The sequence below is a fragment of the Lepisma saccharinum genome, chromosome 23 (genome assembly GCF_977018435.1).
Source record: "Lepisma saccharinum chromosome 23, izLepSacc3.1, whole genome shotgun sequence".
Taxonomy (NCBI): Eukaryota; Metazoa; Arthropoda; class Insecta; order Zygentoma; family Lepismatidae; genus Lepisma; species Lepisma saccharinum.
Genome location: NC_139251.1, coordinates 16,675,906 through 16,691,392, shown reverse-complemented (window position 1 = coordinate 16,691,392; position 15,487 = coordinate 16,675,906). Strand labels below are relative to the sequence as shown.

Below are 15,487 nucleotides of genomic sequence, written 5' to 3'. Positions count from 1 at the left end.
CCATCACCGTGTTCTTCCATTCTGTTTTCTGCAACGAGAATGTCGTGAATTTAAACAAAAATGCAAGCAAGAAGAGGAGAATGGTAATATCGGCTGATGAATCAGCACAATTCCATTTCATAGAATGTCAAATAAAAGTGGTCGACTGTAGTGATGGAAAATTTGCATACTATTATCTTTGCTGTAGATTGTATTTTGAGTGTAGGCTTATAGCGGAAAATTTTATTCTATTATCTTTGCTGTAGGCTTATAGCATCATGATTCAACTTTTTATACCTATGTGCATTTGAAATATTTAAACAAAACCGCATAATGTTAGATTAAATAAACTTTTGTCAAATAAATTATACACAGAAATATAATATTACAAGCAAGACATTTATTTCTTCACATTTAATAATACAAAAAGCATTCAATAATTATTGTAATACTTTGTACAAGAATCAGTGCAAATAAGATACCTAGACTTATTCAAAAACGTGATATGTCTTCTATACGAGGAAAAACGTTGAGAAAAAACCAACAAATAAAGAAAGTTATTTTCTGCAGCATCCTGTTCGTTTCTTCGATATTTCGAAATTCCCCCATTCGTACTCCAAGCTAGTTGTCTGCTAATTACCCTACGAAAGCAATTTGCAAAGCATACACTTCGGCTTTGATCCAAGCACAGAAGTACTTCCACCACCAAATCAGATTTCATGTAGGCTAATATTGTTTTCTGATATTAAAATGATTATGTCTCTCTTCTCATTATTTGAAGTCGGCATTCTGCACTTCCAAGCAATTTTTTTCAGCCAGCCAGTTTAACTTCCATAAAAATATGTGTGTTAAAAAAAAATTACATTTTGACTCGAGACATAGTAGAGACTTGCAATTACAAATTTGACCACATAAGAATCAGGTATATAAATGCAGAGGATAATTTTTGAAAGCATGTAGCACACAATAACTACTATTGTGAATAATAATGCGCGTAGTATGCATTCATGGAAAGAAATGTAAATAATTACATTGTGCGCATTGGAAGTTGTAGCTTGCATTCGTGGATGTAAGAAATATTCGATCTTTCATTTTTTGCACGCAATTTGAATACCATATACTGGCACCATGAGTAAAAATTATCAGACGGTTGGAATGTTTTTAAACACACTTTTTGTAATTCACAAATTGCATTAAAATTTCTGGTAAGAAATTCATAAAAATTTAGACCGAATGATGACCGAAAGTATAAAACCTTAATACAAAATGTTGCATGAATTGTTATATGAATTGGAATATGATTTTTTTTTAAAGGCAGGTGCGCATAATTTTGACTTGAAGAAGAAGCTCAAGTTGAAATTAAATTAAGAAGTCTCACTGGACAATGTTCGAATTTCTAATTTATTCTCTCAGGCTTATGAGAATGAACATCAATGAGGATTATTTTTCGATTGGATTCTTTTGTTGGATTGTCAGCTAAAGAAGCTTAGAAAAAAGTATTCTGGTATTCAAACCATGTACTTTCGATCACTCCTTAAATTATTTTTGTATTAAATTAAAGAAGCGTGCTTTTATTGTTTTAATCAATTCTTGCAAGCTGCAGCCTACACAAATAGAAATTATCCGCAACATGCTTTTAAAGACTAAGTTTCTAAATACAAGGAATTGGAAAAACATTGTTTTTGATTGTCAAGTTGCAATGGAGAAACATTTTCCCTCTGTTGGTAATGCCATGTTCACACACACATGTTTACATAAGAATTAAATAAAGAACATTGAAAAATATTTCTGACAACCAGTTGTATTGCATTTTCTTTCTTGAAATTCTTAAGAATTTGTTGGAATACCTTATTCATCAAGAACATATTCTTAAATCTTATCTTGCAGCAATTCTCTAATTTATTGATATTTAGTAGTAATTTTTGTTTTCGTTCTTGGCTTTGAACTTGACAGAATCAGTTTCTTTGGGAACTTCGAAATTTTAATATTTGTTCGTAAATATATTTCCCATAGTTCCTTAAATAAAATAAAATTACAAACCATGATTATTTACAAGCATTGTTTCATAAATGAAACATATTTATACATAAAAAATTCATTTTATAAAATTAAATTAGAAAAAATGTCCAAGTAGAATAAAATTAATATGTACAAATAAAACATTTTTTCAGAATTTTTAATTTGCAGTTCTTAAGAAATTTATCATTATTTTACTACCTACTACGATGGTATTTATTTTCTTTGTTCTTAAAATATTTTGTTCCTCTCTGCAAGATAGCTGATATCCATATTGAAGTATGCTTTTATGAACCCAACAGAAGAATATTTAATTTCATGGAATCAACCACATTATCCTTATGAATCAAATCGGTGATAGTGTTGTATGAAATAGTAATTATAAGTAACATTTGAATAGTTCCTTCAGTTTTATTTAAATTTGTTCTTATGTAATAAGTATATCAACTTTCAATTAATTGTTGTTACAGAGATGTTTACTGCAAACGCAAATTCAGATGAATTTCTTATAACTAATATTAAAAAGTATAGTTCAGAAAATAATTCATAAATTTTCTTGAAAACTGTACTGCAGAAATGTAATGCTTTGAAGAGTTGTACATATTCTTCCTCAAAATGTACTTTGCATCTTCATCTCCTTTCTTCGGAATATGTTGGCACTCACTCAGAGAGAGTTTTACAATTCACAATTTACCAACTTTAGATATTTTTAAAAAATTAATGAATTTCATTAATGTTATATTATATTTGAAGCCATCCCTCACGTTGATATTTAAGGAAAAGTTGATCAAGTCAATCGTTATATTTGTCTAATAGATAATAATTGTTGACTCCCTATATTGTTACAATTTCTCCCTTCCAGCAGTTTGACAACAGATTTCTCTTTTAATTAAATTATTTACAAAATTCATTATTGAAAAAATAATGGAAAACCAACTTTGGATTCTTGGAATTAAATTCACACTTTGACCTGCTACTTAAAGCAACTCTTTGCAAATCCTTCACCGTTTTCCCTTTTTATGTTCTTTCATAACATGGTTATATATGATCAAAGCTTTTCGTACATTATCATATTATTTTTTTAAATTACATAAGCACTACCTTCTGTTTGATGATCTATTTGTGTCGAAATTCAACCTATGAATTATGCTTGATATTTTTTTTTTTTTTACATATTGTCTTCCTATTGTTATTTACTTGAATATTACACACTACTACCCTTGTATTTCCGAGCTCGTGAATTAAGTTCTTAAAATCAAGCTACGTATTCATTGTGCTTTGACTATACATTGTGAGCTATGGTTGAGTCCTGCCCTACATAAATAATGCTGATGAAGGTTTGGTACCAGCTTTGAAGCCATTCCTCGAAATTGCTTTCTCTATCTACATTATGATGCGTATTCATACATATATACATTCAAGATTTGTTTTCCTTGTATACACATGTGAAAAATTACTCCAAGTGCTTTATTCTAATTATGCCAGGTAAGGAAGCCCATGTTTGATAAACATTATGTTAAAAATAAATGTTACAGTGGGCTAATACACTGTACTATTTCTTTACCGATCTAAAAGAAAACAATTTTTTCTACATCTATGACTAGCTTTCATGAGATTTTTCAACCATTGTTCTCACAACGCATTCATTTCCAAAACTCTATACCGCTATGGCATTAATGTATACACACATATAACCATATCTCTGATATACATATATTTGAAATAGATATATATTTTTATATTTTTATTAGTTCAGCTTTCTTTTCACATTGTTCCCTGTTCTTTAATACAGTATATTTCTTATCACTCTACAGTAAGATTGTCAACCATTTTTTAGTTTCCTTTCTAAAGCAAAAATATGCAAGAAACCAAAAATATATACCATGCGGAAAATGTTATTGCAAATAGTAAGAAAAGAACCACATCGCTTTATTTTGCAGACTTACATTATCATTTTTAGTTTCAACGGAAAGTAATTACATAATTGAAACTTTATCTTGGTAATTTGTTTATCCAAGTGTGTGAAAGGTCTTATGGTGGAAACGTGATTTTTGACTAAAACACACCAATAAAAATAAAAAGCTACCAGAATTTGTGAACTGTTGAGATAATTATGGTTGTAAACTATCTGAAATTACATTTTAAACATTACTTTTTGGGAGTTTCTAACAAAGTAAATTTATAAATTCAAGTAAAAAATGTTACCCCAAAATAACTTGCAAAATATGTTCTTCTTGATTGCAGTTAATCAAATTGATGTGACAACATTCAATATATCAGACAAGTTCACAAAATAAGAGAGTAATTTTCTTATAATAGCAGATTAAGTCAGAGCACAAATTTATAGATACATTCCAGAAGGTTCCTTTCTTCTCCATACTAAATCATGTTCTTAATTTTCAATTACCCACATTATTACATACATTTCCTTAGCAGAGTAACAAAAGCGCTATTTGGAAGATAATGAAGACAATACTCTCAAAACAGTTTATCTGAACACATACGAGACAATCTACACTTTAGAAAAAACGCACAAACACTTCTTGATAAGTCAAAACTTATTAAATATTAAGCACAATTAAATAACTTACTATAATACAAAACTTTATATATTTTTTTTCCTCTCCGTGTGAGAGCAAATCACCATGAAGTATATACAGGCACTGGATAGGAAGAAGGTTTTTTTACTTATAAAAGTGTTAGTGATCTGTTCTCATACTCTTCGACCAGAAACATTCTTTTCTCAATATACCGAAAATCCTATATCACAACCATACTTTCACACTATCACCTTTAACACCCTGAATTATCATTTTTTTAAAACAACACTTACTTTGATAATATTCACTTGTATAATAATTTAACTTCCAAGAATAATAATTACTCTTTGTTTCCTCGTTCATAAAATCCAACTATCCAATTTTACTTTTTTGTTGTAACAGTTCTTAATGGGTTAAAAATCTGTTAACAATTGTGCATTTTGTGTTGCGGGTGAAATGTGAGTCTTGATGCAGAGATAACATTAATTTTGAACTATCATTTACATTTCTTCACTACAAAGAAATATGCTGATGATAGTATGCTACTGCAAAAAGAAAGATATAGGGACAACGAACTGAACTATATTAAATGACAAAATATATTTGAACTGATATTACTGTCCATAATCTATTACCTCTTTAAATCTAAATTTCTTGTACTACTAAATATGAAAACATCCAACTCGTATTGCATGTATACAGTTGTATCTCAATGCTTAAATGATAGAGCAAATCTCTTATTCCAACATGAGACATTTGTAAAGAATACGATTGAACATAACGACAATCATTAACTGCAGTCTTGTTGAAAATCTTATTATTATATCTTAATATACTAGGTGCTTCAAGTAAAATTATTTCAATATGTACATTAAAGTTAAAAAGTGTTTTTATGTGACTGTACAAATGCTTCAATGAAATGGCCATAAATATGATAATGAAAAATGGTAACATTTCCTTTAATGACAATAACCGTAACTGTGAAATGGTTTTCATAGAATGAATAAAACATACACTGAAAAAATTTGTAGTTAAAACAGAGATTGAGCGAACGAGACCACGACTTACTTCCACGATAAAAATATATCTTTTAAAATATGTTTCATTCTGTTGTCCTTCGAACAACAATACCTGCTAAGTTTGGCACACGCTAAGTTCTTGAAGTTTCAAGAACAGTAACCTCCACTACCTCTCAAACCCACAGTAATGGCTTCAGTCAGTTTCTGTGCCGAACAGTCTAATGTAGTCTTTAAGTACTTCAGAGTAAGTCGAATACTTTTAACAGGAATTTGGCACATGGTATTTCAGAATATATTCACAGTGTTTCCACTCAGTTTAGTTCTTAAAATGAAACTTCAGTTTGTAGTAAATGCACTTTGCAAGACTTGAAAAAAACAAAAACATGATCGATAATCACATTTCATATATTAGCCAAATTACAGGCTAGTTCTATTCACTGTCACAGGTAGATTTGGTAAAGTGGTTCCAACTGCGTAGTTTCAGGAGTCTGTATGCAATAGCATATTCCCGATGACGTAACCAATACATAGGAAGTGTTGGTGCAAATCCTGTTTTGTAGGAAATATGTAGAGTTGCACGTCAATGAAATGGTACAGCCATCCTGTTACATGTTGCACTCTCCTAAGTACGAGGCGTGCTCTGCTTATTAAGCTTCATCTCCAGGAAAGACTTCTCCATGAACTCACAATGTGATACAGATGGCGCAGCGAAACAATTCTCATGGCTTCTCCACACTATAAAATACAGGTGCGGAGTAAGACGGGGGTGGGAGGAGGGGTACATACATTCAAAGTAACAATAAACCTCGCCTACTACGTTGTCTAAAATTAAGTAATCAAATCGCCAATAATCAGTGTAAAAATGGTGATTCTCACTTTAGATTTCCAGAATGGCGGGAGACAACTCCACCCGATATCGTGTCTGAGAAATTGCTCACCTTGCTGTTTCACTCTCTCATCGATGTGTCTAAAAATAGCCTTGAATTGTCAACTGACATAATAATAAATTATGGTTTCTCCTTTGAAGTCTAAAATTAAATGATCACCCACAAGACGTCCGAAATGTGTGCAAGGTATAGCCAGGCGTTGTTTTACAAGTACTCAGGGTTGGTGTAACAGATCAGAACATTGTTGTTCATGTAGAACTGGTGTCTACTTGCACCACTGGCCGTCAAAGTACACACCAAGCTTCCACCAAGTCTTTGTACAGCTTGATTATACCAGACGCCTTCTGAACTGGCGGATGGAAGCAGGGAATCTGCTCTCATTGTTTACTTTCGTGTCTGCATGTACCGAACACCACTCGCTGCACAAAACAAACGAGAATCGGATACACTACATATTGAGAAAGCTAATATATTCCCCCCTCATATGGTTGAAATGAAAGTGCCAATTAAACGAGCAATCGAGTCCGCGGCACGCAGGTCTCGAGAATGCAGTCTTCTGCATTTCACTAAACCTATAGCCATGGTGTAGTCCAGTCAAGGTCACGCTACCCACCTAGTGTTGCCAATAAGCAACAATTTCAACCAACGAAATCAACCTCATACGTACATCGCGCGAAGTGTCGACTGAGCAATTTAGAAGTGTAGCAACCCTGGATGGTCAGGGATGTTGAGGAGGCAAGGGGAAGCTCCGACCTTGACTGGTATATTTTCGTGGAGAGAGCAATAGGGACTACCGATCGTGGTCCCTGCTTCACTCTTTCGCTTGTTATACACTTGTTTGAAATGATAGAAGTCGACCAGTTGTTTGTTGTAGTTTTTCTATTGTGTGGAAATGGGAACATATTTAAAGTGGTATATAATTTATATGGTGAAATGCAAGTGTTTTAAACGCGGAAAGAACAATATGTCCTTAGTTTTTACCAACTGGTCGTGTTTGGCGCTGCAGTCAAAGTGCAATTCGAAAGATTTCAGCTTCCAGTCCAAGACTTAGAGACTGAATTGCGACACCGTCCTCAAAGTGTGTTCGATGCACCTTTCGGACACGGCCTCTGAATTGACGTCTAAAATTATGCTTTATTATCCTAGGTGAGGCATATAAAATTAACAATATAACATCAGTGAACCTAGCGGGCAGTAAGAGAAGTCAATCTGATGTAGCTTTATAGTCAGAGCAGGCCTGTATTTTTGGGGGAGAGAGCAAAAAGTGACAGGGTGTGCTATACATATCGGGCAACTTTGCGCCACGTTGAATTAGTCCATTTGAAGAGAGTTACATGGCGCTCTCCACTTGCAAGAGTTAAACATTTTGTCCTACACACCGGCTTAATCACTTACATCGTTCCGGGAACGTACCCGAGATTCTTCCTCTGCAGAAACAAGTGAATCTCGCTGAATCTCGGCCTCTCCGTTTCCTGGCGCTTCCAGCACTCGCACATGAGGTCGTAGATCTCCCGAGGACATGACGGGGGTCGACCCAGATACCGCTGGAGTCCATCGTTCTGATACCAGTGGTTACTGTTCTCGACAACCTGCTCGTTCGTCAGCTCTGCGAAGGGCTGGTGTCCTGCCAGCATGAGGACCTCCCACAGCGTGACCGCGAACGACCAAACGTCGCTTTTAGGACTGTGCTTGCCCTGAAACAAAAATAATGTTAGCTTTTAGTGGAAATATCAAGTGCGGCGCAATCCTTTTATCTGCACCTCGCACCAACAAGCAAACATATTTCAAATTATTGCTGCAAACAAACTTATGTGAGGTTCTTGCCGCCATCCAAAAATCATTCAAATATTGTTTCAGTTTATGCTACGTATTCAGGATAAAATTACTATTACTAGGAACATACTGAAAAACAAATTCGTTTACAAAATTATTTACAACCATGGGCGCAGACTTTTCCCCGGAGGGGATGACACTTGCCTAGTCATGGAAGCTAAACCTCCAAAAGCCTTGATCCCATCCTCGTCGCCAATTGTAATAATCATCATTCAGGCAAAACAGTAACTAAAATATAATTTATCTTAACTTATAACTTCATGTTATAAAAACTACATGAAAGACATTCAACCAAGACAAAACACAATATATCTCCACATAGCAATATCCACAGTCTATCTTTACATATTCTTTATCTTCTTCTGAGGCTAGCAATCATGTGTGAGAAGGTAAGAAAATAAATTGGATCTAATTTTAGGGAACTTATTTTTAAACCAAACTTTATCATTGTTCTCACTTTTATACCGTTAATATTGGAAGTTTTTAATTCAGAGTAATGCTTCCATTACATGTAATAACAACTAAGAATCTAATGAAAATACTAGCGTTAGTTAATGTTAACAATATAAAGGTAAGTACAAAGACAAAGCTTGCTTTAAAAATAAATTTTCTGAAAGAATATCCGGTTTCTTCGATGATTTTTATGTGGTAAAAAAAGATTTGAATATTAACAGTTTGTCTTTAGAATCATGTTAAAATCTGAGTTACCTTGGAGCTAGAAGGTTAAAAAATGAAGTCCACAACAAAATAATACATTGATTCCTAACTTTCGACCCATTCTCAAGGAGAAAGGCGTACAGAGGAAACGCTTTCTTCATCCCTGTACCCTGAGAAGGGGTTGAAGGTGATTGAATATTTTGTGTTGTGCTTTTCAACCTTGTGGCTGCACGATAAGTCGGATTTTATCATATTTTCATACTTTTATCCAGAATTAGCTTTAGAATACCGCGAGCTTCCAATAGTTAATAACTCTGATCTGATTGCGTGAACGAGAATCGGTAAGATACTATTTTGACACCAAACAGATCCACTTCTATTTTATGTAACAATGCTGCACCAGGCCATGAGTTATTCTCAGCATCCAAAATTCTGTAAGTGAATTTATGCAAAACATCAGTATGTCAATCTTACTCTCTAAAACGATTTCAAGTTGGCGTTGCTGACCACAACGAACCAGGCGATAACACTTCAGAATAGGAAAATACCCGTAATGGAAACTGAACTTGGAATCGGATAGTACCAGTGAATTAAGATCAGGTAATTTCTGCAGCTCCCACAAGAATACCGCCTGGTTTCATATCACACATGAAAGATACACTTCAATGGAATAAACCGCTTGCCATTCCTAACAGTACAGTCGTATCAATAAGTGATATACCCGGCTCAAACTCCCCAACTAAAACGGACGGTCGTTTGTTTTCTTCTTTCACTTCCCCTTGGCTTGTGACCAAGGGTCTCCGTGTTGCCATAAGTACAGCGCCTAGAATAACGTAGTGTGGAAAACGGCATGCTTCTGCGCTCTCAGGCTGGTTCCACTCGAAAATGATCCGCTAGAGGCGCTGGTGTTGACCCCTGTGCTTGGTATTCGACTGCTTATAATGGAAGTAAATGGGGTTTTTGCTGCAACGTCTGATTCTTTTACATGAAGCATTTCTATGAATGTGATAATTGCTATGATATTTGGTACAGTGGTCGCGAAGATATTAACGAACATTCTAGACAGTTATCGTTATACTTTCGTTAATAATACGGGAGAAAAAATACGCGTGGAATGTTCTTGGCAACTAAATTTTTGCGTATGAATTAGGTTCATTATTATTATCATCATCATCATTTCTTTTAAAGATATACACACTGAAGCATTTGTATTTTTGATATTTACTGTCTCTTTTCTTCCGCTTTAAACTAATCACGGCGATGATGATAATTATGATTGCATGAAACGACATGGGGAACCCCACAAAACTTTCTTAGTGCCATCGACATGAGTGTAAGGCAACTTTCAAACCAATGGGACAATCGACACGGGATGTTCACCCTGTCACACTAGTGACACACACTTCCAGACTGTAAAATAGCATTCATAGCACATGAGGGTCCAAACTGCAAACGACACGTTCATATGACGTATTCGGGTGCTACTTGTTACTTCAGTCGGAAAGCTCCTTAAAGGAAGGGTGCTGAGACCGAAGCGACGAGCTACAGGGGGAGTTCCCAACTAAGTGACAAGCGACATGGTGCCTTCAGTCTATTGGCAACCGCACATTACAACAACAGATCTAGGCGACACGATAAGCCACACGTGTCGCTTTGTCGCTTCTGCGTCGCTCAAACTGGGCCATTTCCTCAATAGCTTGCAACATGTTGCCGTGTTTTGTTGTTCGCGCATACGCGATGCAATGAGTGTCTTGCTTCAGTGAGATTGCGCACCAAAGCGACAAGCGGCACGCTTGAAGTTTTCACCAACCGAACGCTGGCCTGTGCTTCCCGTCATGCCGCTACGATGTGAAATGTTGCTCTTGATTGGCTCCTTTCCAAGCTACATGTGTCACTTCGGTATGAACGTTGCCTTGGACCGAATGACCCGTGTCGCTTTGGTGTGAAATCCTCGTCTCAGTAGATGGGGAATACGCCAACGTCTGTCGCTATTTAATATTCGCAATTTATTCGCATGTACTTATAACTAATGTGCACGGGTTTTAATTAATTCGCAAGTACTTAGAATTTATTTGCATGTAGTTAGAATACTTTACATTTATGTATTTGCATGTTTATAACTTTTATGAATATATATTTATTTATTTTATGAAAAATATGTATATAAAAGGTAATTAGAGGTACTAAACGCTATGCATATGGTTATATATTCATTACTGCAAAGTATGTAAAGTATGAAACTATAATATTAATGTTTATAATATTGAAAATAAGTTTTCTATGGTTTATGAACCGCTATGAACGGTGGTAATGGGTGTAGGTACAGGTTCAATTACGATAGGAGACGGTCCCGGTATTTGAACCCGCGATATGTAATATTATTAATTAGTACTATGCAATAATTGCATTATATTATGAAACACGTTGGTTTCACACGCTAGACAGAATACTGTCTCAGAATTTCGACTCGGCGGAGAATGTAGACGAGAAAGGAATTTGGGGGAGTGTGCGTTCGTCAAATGACGTCACAACGTCAGGACAAAGAAGGAACCCGATTGACCAATCAGAGAACGCGTCGGTAGATTTTCAGAACCGGTTTTTCCAAGGTTAACCAGTACGCAATAACAGGGGAAAGCTATGCAATAGTGTAGGGCAGGGGAAGGGTTTGATCCAGACAACAAAGGATGTCTGGAAATACGCAGCAATGGTCAAATCTCTGAAGCTATGCGTCGCTTGTAGAACTGGTTTCAGCCGCCAATTAATATTCCGCTCAGGGTTGCCCCAAGGCACAGGACGCTTTAGCGCAGGTTTTTTTTATCTGTACTATGAAGAAGGGAGAGCTCTCAGGGACTGGGCCTACAGTTTTCACCATTTGTTTTTATCACGGGGTAACGAACCTAGGACCTTTTGATTATTGATTTAGGTAGTACATTTATGTTACTGTGTGCTATTTAACTTATTATTTTACAATTTTATACCTATTTTTAACCTAAATAACACTATTTGTACTATTCAGGCAACATTTTTTATTAAATTTCGGACTCACAAAGACATTTTTTCAACTTTTAAATTATTATTTTACAATTTTATACCTATTTTTAACCTAAATAACACTATTTATACTATTAAGGAAATATTTTTAGTTATATTTTCGACACACAAAGTGTGTGTTCTCAACTTTTTATCTGTTTATTTCACAAGTTTAGGCTTATTTTTACCAAAATAACACTATTTGTACTATTCAGGAAAGACTTTTAGTTACATTTTCGACACACTAAGTGTGTGTTCTCAACTTCTATCTGTTTATTAGGCTTATTATTACTCAAATAACACAATTTCAGCTGTTCAGGCAACATTTTTTATTAAATTTTGGACTCACAAAAAGACATTTTCTAAACTTTTAACTTATTATTTTACAACTTTATGTTAATTTTTTACCAAAATAACACTATTATACTATTCAGGCAACATTTTTTATTAAATTTTGGACTCACAAAGATATTTTTACAACTTTTTAACTTATTATTTTACAATTTTATACCTATTTTTAACCTAAATAACACTATTTGTACTATTCAGGCAACATTTTTTATTAAATTTTGGACTCACAAAGACATTTTTTTCAACTTTTAACTTATTATTTTACAATTTTATACCTATTTTTAACCTAAATAACACTATTTATACTATTAAGGAAAGATTTTTAGTTATATTTTCGACACACAAAGTGTGTGTTCTCAACTTTTATCTGTTTATTTCACAAGTTTAGGCTTATTTTTACCAAAATAACACAATTCAATCTGTTCAGGAAAGACTTTTAGTTACATTTTCGACACACTAAGTGAGTGTTCTCAACTTCTATCTGTTTATTAGGCTTATTATTACTCAAATAACACAATTCAATCTGTTCAGGAAAGACTTTTAGTTACATTTTCGACTCACAAAAAGACATTTTCTAAACTTTTAACTTATTATTTTACAACTTTATGTTAATTTTTTACCAAAATAACACTATTTATACTATTCAGGTAACATTTTTTATTAAATTTTGGACTCACAAAGTGTGTGTTCTCAACTTCTATCTGTTTATTAGGCTTATTATTACTCAAATAACACGATTTGAACGTGTTTTTTATTACATTTTGGACACACACACACACTTACACACACACATACACACACACACAGATATATTTTCCAAGTTTACAGGATTATTCTCTAGTTTACTCAAATAACACAATTTAATCCAGTCAGGAAGGATTTGTTATTATATTTTGGATGCACAAAGATATGTTTTCAATTTTTTACTGATTTTTTGCAGGGTATGTATTAATTTGTATTTATTTTGTTTTGTATCATATATACATTTACAAATTTTTAATTTAGAGTTTAGTATTTATTTAATTTTTTTTCAAAAACACTAAAGAAAAAGTACTTTTAGCTAAAATGTAAGCCACAGAATATATTATTATTATTATTATTATTATTAGGGTTTATTGATTTCCACTATGCTATTTTTGGTTCTGTATTTCTATATGTATTTATTTAGGTCAGGTTACGCCTGCTACGTAGGAAAGTTTGTTTATTTTAGAGTTTGCTGAGTATTTTGTTACTGTTGTACTAGGTAAAGTTTTCTAAATATATCAGGAAGGGCTCCATCCATATACTTTTGTTTTTGCTGTTTGGAGATGATGCGATCAGCATCACTCTCCATCTGCTTTTTATCTTATGTACCCAATATTATTTTGAGGCTTAGTGAATTCTAGAGCCTATTTATGCAGGAGAGAGGGCTTGAAAATGTTGATCTCAGATAACCCACAACTATTTGTCAGAGTATTTTAAAGGATATTTTATACTTATTATGGGCCACTAGAATATCTAAGCTTGCTTAATTTTAATGCCTGTAACGCTGTTATTGTATTTCTAGCTAAGTTTTACTGGATAAAGTACACGAAATGTTTAACATTTCGACTATTTGCCTAATTTTTAGTGTAACGAAAATTATTGTGTGTCTATAAAGACTGAAATGCCTTTACCGAAGGGTCCACAACTGGATGCTTACCAACATTGTTTCTTTTTTAAAAATATATATATAACCATTTATCAATATATTCTCAATTCACAGGACAAGACGAAGTTCACAGACGACTTACTATATGGACCATAGGTCCACTTGCTAAATGTTTTTCTATGCTAGAAGAATAATTTAGCCTTATAACCTTTTTCAAGGTATTTTTAAGTATTACTGGATTTTTTGGGTGCATCAACATTTGGGTTATTTCCATTTGGCTTATTATACGAGGCTACAATCACTATTTGAACACTGAAATCCTCTGATTGAAACTAAAAGCTTAGGCTGTAACTAGGGATTTAGTATGTATATCGACAATTTATAGGACAACACGAACTTTACAAAGGATTGTAGGTGATGTAGGCCCACACGCCAGAGCTTTGTTAACCTGCAAGAAGCATTTACAGCTAATGCTACGAGGAAATGAGGTTGATTTTTTTACTGTTTCACAAGAATGCTATTTTTTACACACCCAATATTTGCTTTTTCAAGTGACTACATGTACCAGAAGCACTTACAGGCCAACTCTAACTAGACTTCGACTTATTCTATATCAGGTGCTAAATTTATAAAGAACTATGATTGTGTATATTTCTGAGGAAATACGCAAAAGCAGATTACCCGATTAAAGTATCTGAAAAACATATTTTTCTATGCAAGTATATTTTTATTGACTGGATTATTTAACAGATCAAACAGGAAGACTGCAAAATTCATTAAATGTAGTTCTATAGTATATGTGGTTTCAGAGATATAAAAAGAACAAATATAAGATTTAGCTTTTTTTGCTTATGAGGCTAATCGCGACGCTAAGGGTAAATGGCGAGGAAATGTAATGGAGGAGAAACAGTCCCAAAAGTTATGGGCTGCATGTAAGTTAATACCACAGAGATATTACAGTAGGTGTAGGTTCTTCCACCAGAACATTTCTAGCATAATAATACTGGTTATGCTGTACTGTTAGCTAAAAATGCTGTAATTTGAGAAACTTAAAAGCTTATTTGCAAAATTTTAAGATAAATAATAATCTGTTAGACTGTAAACATATTTTATATCTATTCTGCACAAGATCCGATGACAAAATTTAATAATTGTAATCGCCCAGACAGGGACTCGAACCCTGGACAGATAGGTTAAAAGCCTAACGCTATACCAACTAAGCTATCTGGGCACAAGGTATTCTTTTTTGAAAAGTTTGTTATGTTAAGAAATATATTGAAACAATTGAGAACACTTTTGATCTGGTTCGACAGAGAAGGAGACAACATTTCCAATTTTGTACAGACTGGGTGTATTTTCCACTATAGAGGCCTTCACTATATGTAATTCGAAACGCTAAATTTCAGCTAGCTTCCAAAATTGAGGTAAAGATTGTGTTTGGCGAGATTAACAAGTTACAATTATATCCAGTTACGGACAAATAAAGCTAAAACTCTCAGATTTACTGTACGAGCCAAGCTTTAGTAACATTTTCTTCACTTTAGT

General features: G+C 33.8%; 1 protein-coding gene across 2 annotated transcripts in view; it reads right to left on the bottom strand.

Annotated features, from left to right (window-relative positions):
• Positions 1-369: 369 nt before the first annotated feature.
• The window catches only part of LOC145977744 (discoidin domain-containing receptor 2-like), a 522,813-nt gene continuing 507,695 nt past the window's right edge, over positions 370-15,487 (bottom strand). For both annotated transcript variants that reach the window (XM_083109999.1, XM_083110000.1), the window contains exon 16: positions 370-8,135. In XM_083109999.1, coding sequence (XP_082966125.1) covers positions 7,833-8,135 — 303 coding nt within the window. In that variant the 3' untranslated portion in view covers positions 370-7,832. The remainder of the gene's footprint in view (positions 8,136-15,487) is intronic.